Genomic DNA, 18,976 nt, shown 5'->3' on the forward strand with positions numbered 1-18,976 from the left:
CAGCTGCGGCTGCTGGAGCGGGCGGCGGCACTCGCAGAGGTAAGGCGGGAAGCGCCCCATCGGGACAGCCCGAGACCGCAGCCTCGGAGCCTGGCGCTTCCCGGGGGCCACCACAGGGAAAGCGAAACCAAAAGGGCGGCGAAGGAGGACAGCGGGGAAGGGGCGGGAAGGGGCTCCCCGCGACTCGGCTCGCTCCTCCCCTCATCGCTGGGGCGGAGCGGGGCGGTGGCGGCGGACGAGCGAGCGGGCGGGCTCAGAGCGGTACCAATGGCTCTGACGCCAGGTCAGCGGGGACGGTAACTGCCTCCGGCTGTCGCCGCGGGGGACTCAGAGCTGCCCAAGGGAGGGTGGGCTGGACATGAGCCTTGCCGCCGCGCTCCGAGTAGCGGCCGGAGACTGAGCCACAAAGAAGTTTCCTCGGCGGCAGCGCGGCGCTCCCCCATGCACGCCCCTGGCCGCCGGCCCTGGGGCGCTGCCCGGCAGGCACCCCGCGCGGAGCCCGCCATGGAGCCGCGCGCGGGGCTCCACAGCAGCCCGGACCTGAGCCGCGGCAAGCGGCTGAGCGTGGGGGAGCTCTGCTCCCTCTTCGAGGCTCGCGTCGCTGCCGTCGCTGCCGCCGCCGCCCGGCAGCTGCCCGACCCGGCGAAGAGGGGCTGCCGGCCCCCCAACGGGGTGCTGCGGCCCGTCATCCCCCGGCTCACTGTCACCACCGAGGAGAGCGAGGAGACGCAGGGCAGCCCCCAGGCGCAGCCGCCGCGCCCGGAGAGCGGCTGCCTGAGGACGGACAGCTCGCTGCACCTGCAGTCCCGCAGGCTTTCCACCTCTTCGCTCTCCTCCACGGGCTCCTCGTCTCTCCTGGAAGACTCGGAGGACGACGTGCTGAGCGACACGGAGGGCAGGAGCCAAGGCATTGTGCACCTGGAACATGGCGAGGACACCAACCAGGTAGAGGGGTGGCGGAGAACGGGGGTGGGCAGTTTCCCCCCCTTCCCGGGCACCCCCGAGTGCCTCGGGGTCACCCGGCGCTCCCGTTTGGAGTGAGGTTTCCGTGACCCAACTCCAGGCAAACTCTGGGGAAGGCAGCGGAGCGGTGCCGTGTGCGGGCTGCTGCGCCTGTTGGGAAAACGCCGCTGCACGCCGGCTCCTCCGAAAGGCGGCCAGGTGCGCGCTTGTGCCCTTGCTGCCGTGAAACTATGCTCGGTGGCCCGAGAGCATGGAGGGGGGAGGGGGACGGGACGTGACGTTTTTGACCATAACTAGGTTGTTTTCTCTAGTGTTTTTTTCTTTCTTTCTTTCTTTCTTTTTTTCCCCCCAGTCTCCTTTATCAAATCTTCAAAATAAAAAAATTCCAGGCATTAACCAGCAGGTATTATTTTTCTGGGGGGTTTGTTCTAATCCTGGCGTCTGTGGTTGTCAGTTTTTGAGCTGCTTCTTGCTGTGAGCATGACAGGAGATGGGGAGGAGCTTGGAATGGGTAGAATGCATGCTTTTGTCCATCCTGGCGGTAACACATTCTTCTCAGTAAATCCTCTCTGTAATTTGGCAGCTTTCATCCGTGAAGTGCTCTTTTAAAAACATGCAGTTAGTGGCTTTTTCATGATCTTTAGTATATATTTGCCCGACTCCTTATAGAATGCTTCCTGCGGTTTTGTAAGTGAAATATGTTGCTTTAGTGATTTTTTTTCCCCCCTCCCACCTTTATTGAGACCACAACTTAAATTGCTGTTCTGCCGCCAGCCCGTAGGCACTGAATGATTTTCAAGCAGAACATATGCTTTGAAATAATGTATAAGCAAGAAGTAATGCAGCTTGTAGGTGCTACCTCCAGCTGGACTTTTCTCGTGATAATTGTGGGTTTGCTACAGAGGACGGGAGCTAAAATGCTGTGCACAGTATTGGTTTTGTTTGCATCAACTTGTGGCCTGGTTTTGGAAAAGGGAAAGGGAAAAAAAAGAAAGTTTTGTACTTTTTCATGCTGCATTTCAAGAAACCGATAATTTGATGCACTAGGGAAGCAATTACTACTGTAGTGCTTTCTTTTCTAAAATGTATGCTCTGCTGGTGGGGTTTTGTGAAAGGAGAGGAGGAAAAGACGTTAAAGGTGGAAAAGGGCTATCTAGGATCATTTGACTCTACCCCTGCTATTGCAGTGGGCTGTGCCTGTGGTTAATAGGGAACAAGAATTTAGTGATAACGCTTTAGCAGTACAGAGAGCTCTGAGATGACGTTGTGCATCTGGTTAAGTTGTCTGGAAATACAGACTGAAGCAAAACTGATCCTTCAGGTGAGGAGCAATGCTGCTGTTAGGCTTTTGCTTCAGCATTGCTGAAGACCTTGGTATTGTGTGCAATATGGAGTGCTGCATCGTTTGTTAGAACGGGCACGTATGCAAAACACACAGCATAAGGGGATGTGAGAGGTGTTAACTTTCTCTTAAATTGTATGCAGTGTCTAGGTGCTGTGAAATTGGAAAAGGCCCTTAGTTCCCTTTTAATTACAAGGAAAGGAAAATTTAAAAGGAAAGCAGAAGGTCTTTAACAATTATTTATAGGCAAACTAAAAATAGCTGTATTATAAATGTTTTAAGCTCAGAAAGCATGTCCTATTCATGTCAGTGTGTGGGAAATTGAGACCTGTAGTAGCAGTATGAGAATTCAGGTTTTGAAAAAGCTTTTTTGTTGGTTCTCCAAGTTCAGTGCAGCTGCAGGATTCTTTAATGTCTTGTTGGTAAAGTAAGTATTCACTCAGCTAACACAACAGTTTTAAAGGCTGAGTTGCTTTTCCATACTTAGAGTGTAGGAGAAGATGGGACAAACTACTTGCCAAGAGTCTGCCTTTGGACTGATGTCCTTTATCTCATTATCAGTGGCAAGCTGGCAAATGAACTGGTGCCTAGGAGTCTAAAATAACAGAACTAAGTATCACCAGCTTCATGTCACTGCCTAAAAATTTAAATGGGCCAGATCTTTCATCTGCTTTAATGCATGCTTGTGAAGTTCATCCCTCCCTTTCTAGCTGCATTACCCATGGAGAGCTCAAATCCCAGGAACGTGCTGTTCTCCCTGTGGTCAGGCACACTGCGCTTCATCTCAGATGGTTGCACTGTGTACTTGCTTGCACTTGGAGGTGTCCAGGACAGGCTTGTTCTTGTGTCTGATGTCTTTCAGGACTGGACAATGCTGTCCTACCAGCAGTGCCTGCCCTCAGCAGTTCAGTCTTGTCAGACACTGTTTCCATAGTGAAGCAGTGAGTATGTAGGCATGCCACAGTTGGGAGCCCATGCTTTGAACCTTTGTGGGTTCAACTTTGCAGGAGCTGTCCTTTCTACTTGTTAATCTTGAGGCAGGATGAGTGAGTGTGTTTTAGAATGGAAGGCTTTGGGTTCAAGGCAGGCACATACATGTGAAAATAACTGAAAATTTTAGGATAACCTGAGGAATGGGTTTAGATTGTGAAGATTCTTTTTAGAGGCACATTGGCACATTTTGTTCATATTTATTATTTTTTGGGGTGCACATTTTAATACATGAAGGCTTATGCTTAGGCTGAGACTCAAAGGGTAGAGACTTGCCTGAAGGAAACTGAAATCAGAGATGAGCCAAACTTGCTGTTTATTAATCATTGGGAAATAGTGGCATTAAAAAAAATCCCTTGCATTAAAATGTCTGTAAACTTTCCTGGGGAAATGTTGCAAATTAATTTGCAGCCTGCCACCTTCTGACTAAGCTCAGACTGGCCTTCAGAGGACCGCTGGTCTGTCAAGCCTTCCAGACTCCCCAGTGCCTAGCAGGGACCTTGGAAACTTGCCCAGGTCTTCAACTGTGGGAGTAAAAGTTCTGATAAACATTCCTGTTATCAGGGCTTCAAGGCTTCCATCTGCAGATCCAGGAACTTGAGACTGAAGCTGAAGAAGGCCTTCTGAGGCTTCTCAACTTGAGACCTCGCTACTGTTGACCTGGAAATCAAGACCCAGTTGGGTCTTTGAAGTATTTCGTGCTCTCAAGCTACCTGTGTGAGAGACAGGAAACTCTCGAGCCTTTCCTCTGTGTAGAGATCTTGCTGCCCAGGAATTCCCAGGCCTTAAATCCCAGGATAGTGAGCCCAGGCTGTCCCCAGGTCTGTTCTCCCTGGCAGCTTGCTAGGCAAACAGTGAGCTCTCCAAGAGGAGTGATTCAGTTAGGGGCTTCACAGAGCATTCTGTGTTGAACTGGCACATTGTGACAACCTTACATTTTTGTTTCTTCCTGAGTGCAGTGTGTGGGCATGTCCCTGGGGTGTCAGGGCCCCTGCTGCAGGGACTGAATACTGGGGGACCGATGACTGCTAACTACAGTTCAGCCCCAGCCTCCCTCAGCAGGGACAAAACACTGCTGGCATCTAGGCAGGCGCACCTTTGAGAGGAGCTCAGTGGGTGGTGTTCCAGTTCCTTTGCACAGGATTCGCATTTCATTTTGCGGTAATTAACAAGGGGCTTTGGAGACTGGCCTGACCTGGCTTTCCTGGAGGAGGACCCCTCCAGAAATGAAGAGCTTGCAGTGTGAGAGAAGCCTTTTCTACTGCTGTCCTGTCACCCGAGCGTGTGGCTCTCTGAAGCCCAGTTGTGCATAGCTGTGCTAGTGTAATTTGCCTCTCGCCATAGCTGGAGATTCCCAAACCTTGGCAGTTAGCAAGAAAAAACTATTGGTTATTTTTTAAGTAGCCAACTGACAGAGTAGATTTTACCCTGTGACAACATTTCACATTCCTGTCTTCCCTTGCATTTAAATGGGAAGCCTGCTTTTCTACCCTTGCTTCGTGCCATCTGGGAAGTGTGTGTACACAGTTGAATCTTGCAGTGAAAGCACCAGTGGTCCATTTATAGTCATGGAGAGAGTGCAAGAGTTATGTATTTTTGTCTTCATTCTGTGAGTGAGTAATTTTAAGAGATCCGTAAGTCTGGTTAGCACCTCCTTTGTTGGGACAGAGACTTTAAAAAGTGGTTTTCACAGGGAATAAACACCGTGATAATGTGCAGCAGCCTCTTGTCTTCTTTATAGGAGAATGTTATTTGCTAGATAGAGGCATGCCAAGTAAGTCTACTCGTTCTCATAACTGTGACCTGTCATTCCAAATTCCTAGATCTGTAACCATGAGAACAGCTGACAGCTTGCTAGAGGAAAAACAGTTCAATTCTTGCTTCAGTGATACCAGTCCAGGAACTTTGTGTGTGGGGGGGAATATCTGTTTGCAAAGCTCATTTGGTTTCACTGATCTTCTCACCATTATTTTTCATAATACCTTAACATTTCACCTTAACATGGACAAAGACACAGAGAGGCACACCCTAAATGAATACAGCCCCAAAGTTTCAGCTACTTCAGCTCAGGGGTGGATTACATAAGTGAATGTGGTAGAACAGAATTGTTATTTTTAAATGAAGAATAGAAATGAAGGGATGACATAAGTAAGACACTTAATGGGTTTTTAGCCTACTTTCCAAAGGAAAGAAAGCTTGTGTAATCACTCTATCAGTTCCATTTTAACAGCTTTAGTAGATTTCAGCCAAATTTGGCAGTGACATAGACGCCTCAAAGTTTCTTCAAGAAACTCTTTGAAGTTTCCCCGAGATCAGCCTCTCAGTGGAAGAGAGGGAACAGAAATAAGTGCATACTTTTCTTCTCAGGAGGAGAGGGTGCAAGATGAGTTTGACAGTTGTCTTCTGGTTTGCTTTTGAAGCAGCAAATTGCCGTGTGCATGCTGGCTGGTCAATCAGTGCTTATGTGCTTGAGCCAGGTGCAGTAGTTAGTGTCTTTTGTCCTGAGGGTGATGAGGGGAATGTACGGGAGGGAGCATACGGTGACATGGGCGTGGAAGGTTAGGGAATGTTCAAGGCATTAGCTGAGGGACAGGGGAGGAAGATGAGAAAATTGGGGGGGAGTGGAGTGGGAAGGAGAGGTGGCACATAGAAATGTGAGATGGATTGGAGTATTTCTGGCACAAGAGAACCATGACAAGCTGTAGTATTCTGTTCATTGTAAATACTCTGGTAAGGGTGGGCTCAGGGTAGTGGGTCCCAGTCAAGGAGAAGCCAGGCTTCATTAGTTTGCTGTTCATGGAACAAGTATTTCTAATGGAATATGTTTCCTGGTTCTGGAAAAAATGCTGATTTATAATGACAGTCCTGTACATTGAAATCTATTTATTGCATACTACACAAATGTGAGCTGAACAGTAAAGTACATTCCATGTGGCACAGTCATTTAGCCAAAACTCTGAATGGGAGCCCTTCTCTCAGTTTGAGAGAGTTTCTTCTTCACTGTACATACCCTCAGGTCCTGGAGTATATTGAAGTATCAGTTCTAGTGGTGACTGTTGATTAGTAATGTGGATTCTTGTCTAGTAGGAAGTGAGTTAGCTCTTGCCAGATCAGTTGAGAGAGAGGCAATTAAATGTCTTATCAGTTAAGAGTTTTATGATCTTGGATATATCTGAAATGGTGACCCAGAAGTTACAACATTCTTCTCTTTGAATCAGTTTGCCTCTGATAATTTTCCCTGTCCACATGTTGAAGGACTTGCTATTACTTAAATGTATAGTTTAAGATGGAAAGAGCTCTGTTACAGTGTTTTTATGGACCTGTTGGATTTGGTGTGTTATCGAAGTTCCTGGACACTTCTTGAGTTCAAACCCCCTTGCAGTGCTTAGTGCATCTGGAAGGGAAGTAACAGTGACTCTCCATCACTGGGTGTTGCTTTCCTCTTTAAAGAGAGCATACCTAAGCAGATTTATCTCAAGCTATCACCAACTCAGCACAGTTGGAGATTTAGTTATGAAAACCCATGCCAGTCTTGAAAGGAATAAGGGTAGTGGCTGGAGCAATAGTTTGGAAACTCTACATGTCTCTATATTTTTGGATGCTGACACTCTCACCTTATTAGACTGGTTTGATGAGGGTGAACATGTTTTTAACTGAGCATGTGGTAATTAACAGAGACAAAAATAACTTCTCAACACATATCAAAGGCGTATTATAAATGGAATGTGTTAAAGTGGAGCAGTTTAATTAAAAGCTCACAAGGTGATGGAATGTAATACAGCTAATATTTCTGGAGGCTGAGAATGCACATTATAGTTATGTGGTAGGTAGCTGCTTCATTTAGCAGTGGCTGAGAGAAGACCCAAAGACAGCATTTTGTGGGGCTTCTGAAATGTGTTGGCAGAAATGGTAATATCCTTGCACATCTTGGAAGGAAAAAATGATTTTCTGTACAGCACCATTTGAGCCACTGTCTGTCTCTCTTCTGTCTTCTCTGTCAGTGTAATTTTTGCAGAGGGCTGAGGCAGAAAGAATTGGCATGTCAGTCCATGTTAATTTGGATCTTGCATAGCATAGGTTTACACTGCATTTTCATGTGCTCTTCTCAGCCTTCTCTACCAGCAGAGCTTCCTCTAAAATCTTGTGTGTGGGGCAAGGTGGCATTGTCTGACCATAGCATAGCTGGGGAAGATATAATTAAAAAGAAAAAGAGAGAGAGGGAGGAGTGGGACAGGAAAAGCAAGTGTTAGTCTCCATCAGCTCATTCTGAGCAAAAGCATAGAGAAGGGAAGAGACTAGCTGTCCATCCAGTGTCGGATGAGCAGACATATTGGTATATTGCTTCCAGCACTTAACTGATCCATTCCTGTCTCTAATGGAGAATGTTTTCTGGGACTAGCACAGCCAGCAGCATTTGGGTGGGGTTTTGTATCAGTAAATGCTGAGCTTCCCTCAAGGGATGAAACTTCCCTTTACATTCTAAAACATGGAGGTGTGAGACCAATGCTGCAGAAACCTGAACCCATCAGGCTTGGCTATTATTGCCTGGTACCAAGCCCTCTATTCCTTGGCAAGCTCAGGAAGAAGTTAGCCAAAGACCAACTGGCAGCTCATTTAATATCAGAGTATATATCAGAGACCTGGCATGATCCAGAATTAGAGCTTGGGGCAGAATCTCCAAGCCAGCTGGTGACTATACCAAGCATGATACAGACACTGCTTTGTGGGAGCTTGGCATTAACCCAGACTCCAGAAAGATTCCTTATCCACAGGCTGAAATATCCAAGCATGGTGGCACAAGTAAACACAAACCCTTTAAACTGTTTACCCCAGCCCACTGATGTCACCACATTCAACTTCAGTCTGCTGTTCTTCGTCAGCCTTCTGACCTCATCCGTACTTGAGCCATATTGACAACAGAGGTGTGGTTACAGGTTGTAAGGAATAAGTATAGGTGATATATGTTATGTCTGCATGGAGTTGGGCACGGAAATGTGTATGATTCACCAGTCCAGCAGGTGATTGCCTGCTTAACAGGATGCTGGCATGTTGCAGAAGTGTGTAAGTAAGAGAGCTAGCGGCAATGGCACTGTTTACTTGCGATGTATGAGAGCACTAACTGCTGAAGTCTTCATACAGCTTCCATGTGATAAGGGTAATATTACATTGAACATGGTAAATTACATTACAGGGAGTGACTTTCTTCAGTGATGGTAGGAAATCATTGTTCATTTTCAGTGTAACTGATTCTGTCCACTGGCCTCTGCCACGTCCTGACATAAAATGATTCAGTTGTAGCTATAGCTGCCCTCACTAGTCTGAGCTGCTACAGAGAACACAGCTTTCTTTGTGTGTTAGAATTTGTGAAGCAGCTCCTCATAGCTGAGAACACTGCTGTGGTTTTCAGTGATGCTTGCTGTTGACAGCTTGTTGTTTCTGTGCTTTTACTGTCTTCGGTTTGTGTAATGGAGTGCTGAATCAAAGGTATGTTTCTACTTCTCACCTTTGAGGTGCTGGTGCTCCTCCAAGTCTGTCTGTGGTGCACACAAGGTTGATAGAGCTCAGCTGTGAAGGGTGTGTTCTGCCATCCCACTCTTCAGACACGCCAGACGAGCTTGAGGAGGCTCAGCTGTGCTTGGGGCAGCTGTGACCTAGGTTTGCCTGATACAAGAGGGCCACCTCTCCCTGGGCCTGAAGAGCCTCTCTAAGTACAGCACTCCATGGCATGGGCATGTGAAACAAGCCAGCCAGCTCTGGCTCATTCTGCAGCACATGCTTTGGAAAGGAAGCAGGGATGAAACATCATTGCCATGTGTCAGTGCCTTCCACCAGTGCAACCTGCCAGCTGCTCTGAAAACACTACCTCTGCTGAAAATCTTCAGAGAACCCCTGAGCATGTGGCACAGGGACTGGCCTTGTGCTTTCACATAACCAGTCTTTTGGAGGGGTACATTGCAACAGGAAGCTGTGTGATTCTAATGCAGGCTAGTCAAGAGCCAAGCTTTGGAGACAACAAGGTAAGAGAGCGGTGTTAGGTGCAAGATATGTATAGACAAACAGGAGGGGAGTGTTTGGGGCTGATTTGGAACACCACTGGAAATGTGAGGGGAGAGACTAAACAGATCAAAACTTACTGTGCAAGCTGGCTTGCTTTAAAAATTGAGGAAAATAGATTCTCAAACCAACCAACCAAACCCACCCCAAAACCAAACCCAAACCACACCAGGAGAAGATGAGACAACTAATCAGTCAAGCATTAAAAATATATGAAATAAGAGAACTGAAGTGATTGCAGTGTGGGTATGTGAATATTCTATGGTCCTTAAGTACAAGCAGACATAGTATGTGATGCACAGAAGGCATGACTCTCAGCTCTTAAACAGTTGGTTTTCTATTTTGAATCGACTCAAAGGACAAGTTACAGTTCTGTAGTGACTGATGCTGTGTGGTGCAGGACCTCTGTTTCTCCATAGATAGGTATGCAGCAGATCAGGCATTTCACAAGGAGCACTGACTTCCCCATGTAATGCTCAGGAATGTTATGTGGAGAATTGCTTGCCTGCCACAGTGTCCTTGGGAGAGACTGGGCAAGTTATTCAGGGAGACTTTCACCATGGCCACTCATTGTACCTTTCTGATTCTCCTATTGACCAGCTTGAGAGTATGGGTCTTACTAATGGAGATGCTGAACATTTGTACCTGCAACCATAGTTAATGGGAGCTGTTCCACAGTGGTGTTACACTGGGCCTTAGGAAAAGCAAAGAGTGACACCTCAGATTGGGCTTCTGAAATGAGTGGGTACTTTTTATATTGACTTAACTTCCCTTCAGTCTTTTCCCCTTAAGATATGAATAAAACAGTTCATGCAGCAGGGATTGTGAAACAAATTCATTAACATTTGGAAAGCACTCTATTACTGCAGTGATGGCTCTCTTTAAAACTACCACACTGTTCAGTAGCTCACTTTGCAGTAGATTTCCAGTAAGCAAAGTAAAAATGGTAAAGCCAATGAGGACAGAATAAAAAAAAATAATGTAAAAACAAACAAAAAATAAAGCTGCTTCTTATGGAGTCAGGAATTGTTTGTTTACACTAAATGAAGAGGAACTGCAGTATGTTATTTTGTAATTAAAGATTATATCATGAGCTTTGCAGAAAAGGCCAAGTGTTGCCATGAAGAGGATAACTTCAGTGTGCACCAAACCCTTCAAATCTGAAAATGTCTTAGGTTATCTGAAAATGTCTTTGGTTCTGACTGCTCATTTCTGCATTGAAGACATTATTGAAGTTCCAGTGCAAGCACAGTTCCATGTCCGAACAGGTCCCAGTGGTGCAAGGTGCTGACACATGGCCACAACATTTCATCCTCCCCTCCTTCCCAAAGCACATGCTGCAATGAGCCAGAGCTGGCCGGCCTGTTTCACAAGCCCATGCCGAAGAGAGCACTCAAAGGAGTGCTGTACATGGAGAGGCTCTTCAGGCCCAGGGACAGGCGGCTCTCTTGTATCAGCCAAACCTAGATCCACAGCTGCTTCGAGCACAGCTGAGCCTCTTCGTGCTCACCTGGTGTGTCTGAAGAGTGGGATGGCTGAACACACCCTTCACAGCTGACCTCCATCAATCCCTTGTGTGTGCTGTGCTTAGGAATCTCCACAGAAGCTAACTACTGAAGACTAACGAGTGTCTACTAAAGAAATGACCTTGAGTTTCTTTCATTTTTCCTTCAGATTTGGTCAGGTTGATTTCTGCTCTTGCAGTGGTCTGTTCCTGCTTTGAAAACTTTTCTCTTGCTGAATTTCAGTCTCCTTCCTCAAATTCAAGGCTGAAGAGCTATTCAGGGGATTCATCAGAAATTTTGTACTGAGGCATACTTACCTTTCTCTAGCTTTGGAAACAGTTCAAGTTTTGTTGGGATTGTTCAGTCTGAAGCAAACAGTGTTTGCCCTTTTGTGAGGTGAGTAACTTCGAGCAATTCTTAAGAGAATGAGACACAGAAACAGGAAGACTTCTTTAGTGGCTGTGCAGGAAGGTTTTGAGACCCTGATCTTCTGAAAGAGGCAGAGCTACAGCAAGTCTTAAAAGGTGGCCTCTGTATTTTCCTCCATCGCTGTATGCTTGTGCTGTGCGGCGATGGAAAGGATAAAATCTGTGAGCAGTGCTCGTGTGTGCAGATTGGCTGCTTGTTATCTTTGTGGGGTTTGAGTGGGCTGTTGGCTAAGTGCACTTGACCTGAATGTTCTCATCATGATAAGCTCTGCTTGCTGTGGGCTTCCTCCTCAGCCATTCCCACCCATGCACGTTCTGTAGGAGCGGCGGCGTTGGTTCCACAAAGGGTCAGCTTTGTTCAGAGGAGAATGTAATCCCTAGAGACCAGGAAGCCTTCCTACGCTCCAGCTTTTGCTTTCTGCGGTGCAAAATGCTGACTGTCAGAATTTGGGGCTGATGGTTGGGTACAGTTTTGTCTTTGTGGAATTTAGATCTCAAAGGTCTTTTCCAACCTGGTCCGGTCTATTCTATCCCTATTCTATCCCTATTCTATCCCTATTCTATCCCTATTCTAGTTTTGCCTCCTTTGTATTAACCCTGAAGAAGTAAGGAATTGAATACCAAGGTATTAATTTCAGGACATTTCTTTCCATTCTGTTGAAAATCCCATGAGAGTGGAGATTCTTGACTTCCAAGTGCTTTTTGCCACCATGGCTACCAAAGGTGTTCAGTGGAAAAAAATCTTCCAGTGTTCAAACTGGAGTGACAGAAAAGCAACCATCTCTTTTTCCATCCCTGCTTATCCCTTGGGATTTTCTGCATTATCTCCAGCAATGCATCCTCTCCCATTGCAATAGTTGTGTGTGGTGAGCCTAGTCTGCCTTTTCAGTCCTCTGGTGGTATAGGCAGCAATCCTGTCTGGGTCATAGGACTAGTGGCCATGGGATGAATGTAGCCAATCACCTATTTTGACAATGCACTCTTCAAGAAAAAGAGCAGGCAGGGCAGCAAAATCAGTCTTGGCTTCTGAAGTAACTTTGCTGCATGGCTTGCTCCCCTGTGAGCTATAAACCATAAACCACCTGCAAATGACATTTCCAGTGTCTGTCTTGTACGCTGAGGCCTGGTGTGTTGATGTTGGTCACTCTTGGATTCTGCAGCTCATGTCCAACCTGGCATAGAAGTTGCTGCTTGCTCCATATTTCAGGAGGCTGGTGTAGGTGTTTGTGCAAGCTATGGGAGCGTGGCTTGCAGTCCTGTTGCTAGGAGCCAACAGTATGAAATTCATCTAAGTTTTATGGGGGTTTTTTGTGTCTTACTATGAGATGAAAGTTTTGGTAGATATATGGTCTGTGTATAAACTACACCCCGTTTGTTTTATTTTTAGGTGGGTTCACGTCTTCATAACTGGCAATTGATATGCTTCTGAAATGCTGAGATCTCCGGGATCTCGACTGTAAATACATTTGTTTACCTTCAGGGCAGAGGAAGCATGCTCTCCACAACACACTCACCATTGTTCAAACACCCACAATTTTTCAGGGAGGCAGATGCCTTGTTTCAGTCTTTCATTGAGTCACTCCTGCTTATGTAATGCCTGAATTTGACTCTTTTAAGGGTTACATCGTGGAAATGTGAAGTCCTGAACAACCCCTTGTCTGCTGGGACTGCCTGCTTCTCTTATGGAGGATGAATTCAGCTTGTCTTCCATGTGCTATTTTGTTAACAGAAATTCTCTTTTGATCCTGAAGATTTGCTCAAGGGAGGAGTAATCTTTTCTCTGGATTCCTTGCATAGTTCCTAGTGTTGACTTGGGGCAGGAGGAGGCTCTCTAATCCTTAGGTTTGTTTCAAAACCAAATAACTGCCTTGAAACACAGAAGGGCTCTCACTCTTATGGGCAAAGGCAAAAGGTTCCCCATTTCTGTTTATTTTGGGGTTTCTCCATCATTGCCACCTTCCATCTGTGGGTTCCCATTTTGCCTGGAGCACTGCCCTCGCTTGTCCTGCTAACCAAAATAGGAGTGTGTTCGTCTAGTTGGTTTGGTTAGGTTTTGTTGTTTGCTTTTTGGTGGTGTTTTGTTTTATTTTAAATCCTTTCAACACAGTGGTTTGGAATAATCTTGCAGTGCCTGTGTTAGAGCTCAGAGTTAAAGTGGTTGCTGAAGGATGTGGCTTGCCCCTAGGTAAATACCACACCCCGCTAAGTAACTGCGCTGTGGCCTGCTGACACTGGCATTCCATTGCCAAGGGTGGGCCCTATTTGAACAGCAGTCTGCATGGTAGATGAAGCAGTAACTGCTTGTGCTCCCTCAGAGGAAAATAGAGGTGTGGGCTTGGAGGAGACAAAAGAGGGGAGGAAAGGCGGAGTGCTGGACTTTGTCTGGTGATAGATGAGAAGAGCAGATGGCAAACTGTTAACAGCGTAGATCTGATCTTCTGTTGTTGTTTTGGTTTTTGTTTCATGACCTATTTTTAGACTCTAATAATCTTTTTCACTTAGCACTGTCTTTTTGCTTATTTGAGTACTTGACTGCCTTATTTGAGGCCTCTAATTTGGTTTACAGGCATCAATTACTGAAATGGTTAAACGGTGCTCTGAAGTACAGCCTGGAGTTGTGGGAACTGGAGCAGAGAAAGGACACGTGTTTGGACCTAGGGCCCATCCTGAAGCAGTGGAGTTTGCTCAGGCCTCTTGCAAAGGAGTTCCTGATATTTTGAGATGTTAGAAGCTGAATTACTATGATGGGAAAGGAAAAAATTGTGCAAGTACCTTATAAACCCAAGTAACTGTCGGTAACCTCTTTCTATGTGCATATGTACATGTGTGTGTACAGTGATTTCAGAAATCTGGGTTTGCAGACAAGTGTTGGTGTGAGGCACAAGGTTTTGGTGTTTTGTTAGTCAGTGTTTTAGTATTTTTTTAAGAAGTGTCTTCACTGTCCTGCAGGACATAGGCATTTTTAGACCCGTGATGATGAACTGTCTTGGTGCTTGTGACCAAAACTCCTTTAAGAGTATTGCACCTCATTGGCACTGGGATCAGCCTAGTTGTATCTTGCTTGCAGGTGTCTCCTGTGACTGAGCTAGACCATGATTTCACAGGCATTTGTTGATCCTGCTTGAAAACTCCTTGATGCCCTTGGAAAGCCTTTTTCCTGTATCTCAAGACAGTTGCTGTGCCGAGACTTCTCAGAATAAACCAACACAATTCTTTCAGCCTCAACAGTACCATGTTTGTTACTGGTCCATGAACTTTCCTTCAGTTTGTCAAAACTTTGAAGGAATAGTGCCCAAAATAGAGCAGAGTTATCACAGATAACCAATAGGTTCTTACAGCAACCTTAACTTCATCCTTGTGCTTCCTATTGTTTTTTACAGGAAAAAAATAACAGCACATTAGTCTTTCACTGTTACAGTGTTTACATTCCTTTTGGGCAGTATCTCAAAGTCTTATGGGGTATGACTTCTGGGGCCCTTGTATGAGGATGCCTTGAAAGTGTAATAAGCTTTCAACATGTGTTCCCTAACCTGAGCTATGAAGAGAGGAGTCTTTGACCAGTTAACAGAAGGCAACTTTGCAGTTTCTCTTTGATGATTGTGCTTTGTGGCAAATGGGGAAGTGTCTCAATGGATAAGCATCAAAAATTCCCTTCATTTCTCTTTATCTGTTCAGGCTGGAGATTCTCTTATGGCCACTGAGTCACTGGAGCATTAAACTGGTGGTGAGCCTAGCCCTGAACTGCTGGGCAGTCAGGATAGAGCTCTGTGTCTAGGTAACAGTCTGCACCACCTTGGCAAGTACGACGAAGCGCATGCTCAGCTTCCTTCCCATGTGCCTGGAGTTCACTCAGGAGAGATTAGCTTCTTGAGGTTATTTCCTGGCTCATTGCCACAGCACGGTCTCTCTTGGTGTTATGCAGAAATTACACATGATTTAAGTGAATTGGCACTTGTCTAGTACATCTGGATGTGAGGTCATACATGGTTCCCAAATGACATGTTTGTGCTTTAAATTGTTCTTGCGTGTTAGGCTGAACCTTTTTTTTTGGTCTGTGTGTGGAGAAGTGTGGATGTGTTTGGGTTTCAAGTGATCCAGAATATTCCCTCTGTTTGGTACTTCTCTGTCCTACCCAATAGGTTGTTAGGCATATTTTTCATCTGAAGAGTGTTGTCTCTCTAGATGTCCCTTTCCTGTGACTGGTGATGTCAGTCAGTGGCCCATGACGAGCAGAGAATAAATGGAGAACTCTGAGATTGCTAAGCTGTGGCATAGGAAGTTTTCAAAGACTCACACTGCAGTTGTTTTGGAGGTTAAGAAAGATTTCTTTCCTTCTGTCACACCATCTGCTAAAGTGATGTTTGATTTACCACAAAATTGTCTGGGTGATGGACAGCCTGGATAAATCTCAAATGTCTGGGCTCTGCAAATGAGTCAACTTTCCTATAGTGAAGAACTTTCCATTTACTTCTTGGATAATAACATTTTAGTTTCCAGCAAGTCTGGCAGAGCCCTGGTAGGGACAGAATCTCTTTGGTTTGGTTTTCCCATGTTCAGTAGGGACAGGTGGCAGAGCTCCATTCTACTGGAGAACCTGTGTCTGTCAGAGCAGAGCACAAGCTTTGAAGGCAGAGGTAACTGCCATGTCTAAAGCCTGCTATCAGAAGTAGATGTTTCAGTATCCCTGTTCTTACTAAAATAAAATCTACCTTCCTGCCAACAGAACTGGATCTTACAGCATCTCTGCTAGAAAGGTGAAGCAAACCCTTGTGCAGTGCAACTTTAAAGCCATCTCATTCCTTGACTGCCTTTGGCTTTTGGCCTGGGAATGATGGAAAGGTTGTAGATACTTCACTTGGTAATGATCAGAAAGAAAATGCCATTGCTGATTCCTGCAGAACAGTCAGCAGGCTGTGACTCTTGATGCTGTTTGCAGAAAGGCAAGCAATGCTTTAGCTTCTTCAGGCTTCACTTTCCTCTGATTTGGAGAGGATCTGCTCCTGGAAGTACAAGTAGAATGGATCTGAGGGGTGGGACATTTCTTCCCTTAGTCTACACATGTGAGTGCCCAACAAGCTTTCCAAGTATCCCAAAGGGTAGCAAAGCCAAACCATGTTTGCATCTCACAGCGTGGCGAGGCCTGACAGAGGAACCTGAGGCTTCTGTCTTGCAGTGTTGATTCTGCTTTACTGCAGTGTTTCTCATGACTGAAGATTTGGCCCAGCCCATCTCCAGTGTGGTACAAACAGGAAACAAAACCCCTGCAGTCAGAGGATACACCTGCCAAATGCTGCTTGAGCAGCTGTGACCCTCACCCGTGGCTGGGTGCAAAACCGGAAGCGTGAAGGACTAAGTACTGGCTTTCTTGTCAACGATTTGGAGGCTGGATGGTGAAAAAGAGGGAGGGAAAGGTGAAGGTGTAGTCACAGTTTGCCTGGCAGCCTGATGAGAGGCGCTGATCAGGAAGTTGCTCATGCGGCACGCAAACTGCCGTTCTTTAGGAACATTCGTTCTCCCTTGCTGTTGATCATCGGTCTTGCAGCTCCAGCTGGCACTCATACACCATAGGGAGATCAGCTGTGTGGCAAAGCAGGGAGTATTAGTTCTCTTAGGGACTGAAGCAGATATGATGATGATGGTCAAGGCTCACAAGATGTTTGTCATATGGATTTAGTGATTTCCTTGATCAGGGACATGGTTGTGCTCTTTGTAGTCCGAGTGACAGCTGACAGCATTTGAAGTAATGCTGCTGCCTTGGACAGTTGCAGTGATTTGGCCAAATTAGCAGTTGATGTTGGTTTGCATAGCTCCTCTGGCAGTGTGAAGAATGATACTGTTGCTCGTCAGGTCAGGGCGCTTTAAAGTCAGCATCTCAGGCTGTGCTGTGCTATCCATTGCTGCAAGTCTTCACCAAGCACATTTCACTTCCACAAAGCAATTTGCTGATGGGGAAAGGAGATGAGAAATGTGAACATGGCCTACTGCTTCGCCTTTGAGAGCTGTCATTTGTACATCTCTTCTGCATTTCTGGAGAAAAGGAGGTTGAGGGGAGACTTTCTCACTTTCTGCAACTCCATGAAAGGAAGTTGGAGTGAAGTAGGGGTGGTCCCTTCTGTCTAGTAAAAAGTGATAGGGGAAATCATTGTGCTCCTGTACTCTGCATTGGTTAGGCCACACCTTGAGTACTGTGTCCAGTTCTGGACCCCTCAGTTTAGAAAGGACATCGAGACACTTGAATGTGTCCAGAGAAGGGCAACAAGGCTGGGGAGAGGCCTTGAGCACAGCCCTGTGAGGAGAGGCTAAGGGAGCTGGGGTTGTTTAGCCTGGAGAAGAGGAGGCTCAGGGGTGACCTCATTGCTCTCTACAACTACCTGAAAGGTGGTTGTGGCCAGGAAGGGGTTGGTCTCTTCTCCCAGGCAACCAGCACCAGAACAAGGGGACACAGTCTCAAGCTGCGCCAGGGGGGGTTTACGCTCGAGGTGAGGAGAAAGTTCTTCACCAAGAGTCATTCGTCATTGGAATGTGCTGCCCAGGGAGGTGGTGGAGTCACCATCCCTGGAGGTGTTCAAGAGGGGATTGGATGTGGCACTTGGTGCCATGGTCTAGTCATGAGGTCTGTGGTGACAGGTGGGATTTGATCTTTGAGGTCTCTTCCAGCCTTGGTGATACTGTGATACACCAGGGGAGGTTTAGGTTGGACATTAGAATAAACTTCATCCCTGAAAGGGTTCTCGAGCACTGGAGTAGGTCCCTAGAGAGGTGGTTGAATCCACATCCCTGGAGGTGTTTGAAAGATGCAGAGATGTGATGCTCGGACATGGTTTAGCACCAGAATTGGTTGGACTCAATGACCTTAAAGCTCCTTTTCAACCAAAACTCTTCTATGATTTCGGTTCTGGCCCAAAATACCTTTTATATTTATTTTTTCTGGTGATGAACAGTCACTACTGTGTGGACTAGTGCTTGTGTGCATCAGGAACTTGTTTATTGCCCAGGGGCAAGAGATGATGAAATGTAACAAGCAGGCTGAGAGAGCTTCACCTTACCTTGGGAGCTGAATCAAGTGTTGTGCTCAGAAACTCAGCTAAAAAGGTTTGTGTGAACGTTTGCTCACATACTCCCGCAGGAGCTTGCTTGGGGAGCATTCTTCTTGTTGACTTGCTCTTTCACCTCCCACCCATTGAGATCTTTGTCTCGATTTGTGATTCATATCTGATTCAGCCAAGTGGGTAGTAGACTTGGCAGTGAGAATCTCCCTAGTCTGAGGATTCCAGAAACCTTTAATAGGGGGTAAAAGCACAGAAACCGGCTGCTGAAAGTATAATGCGAGAGCTTTATATGACACATTCAGGGGTGTGTTTGTGATTTGGGTCATTTTTGCATCTTGTTGCCCTACACAGAACCTTTGTGGATATTGAAGTTATATTTTTCCCAATGAATGATGGAAACATGACATGTATGCCTCAGTTTCTCCACTGCAGTATGATGCCCTGTTAGGTCTTCTGAGTTTCTTCAAATATCAAATGGTCCCCAGTGTGGGAGTTGTTATAGTCTGGACACTTGAGGGGGGGGGGAGAAAAAGGAAAAAGTAGTGAAATTTTGCTTGACTGCAAGGAAAGGCTCTTACTAAGCTGCTTTAGCTATTTAGAAAGTATGTATGTAGGTGTTTAGATCTGTATACATTACTGGATGAA

At 46.1% G+C, this 18,976-nt stretch overlaps 1 protein-coding gene across 1 annotated transcript in view; it reads left to right on the forward strand.

Annotated features, from left to right (window-relative positions):
- Positions 1 to 267: 267 nt before the first annotated feature.
- The window catches only part of ITPKA (inositol-trisphosphate 3-kinase A), a 37,228-nt gene continuing 18,519 nt past the window's right edge, over positions 268 to 18,976 (forward strand). The window contains exons 1-2 of the mRNA XM_054161502.1: positions 268 to 945; positions 1,316 to 1,366. Coding sequence (XP_054017477.1) covers positions 442 to 945; positions 1,316 to 1,366 — 555 coding nt within the window. The 5' untranslated portion in view covers positions 268 to 441. The remainder of the gene's footprint in view (positions 946 to 1,315; positions 1,367 to 18,976) is intronic.

The sequence above is a fragment of the Dryobates pubescens genome, chromosome 5, assembly GCF_014839835.1.
Source record: "Dryobates pubescens isolate bDryPub1 chromosome 5, bDryPub1.pri, whole genome shotgun sequence".
Classification (NCBI taxonomy): domain Eukaryota; kingdom Metazoa; phylum Chordata; class Aves; order Piciformes; family Picidae; genus Dryobates; species Dryobates pubescens.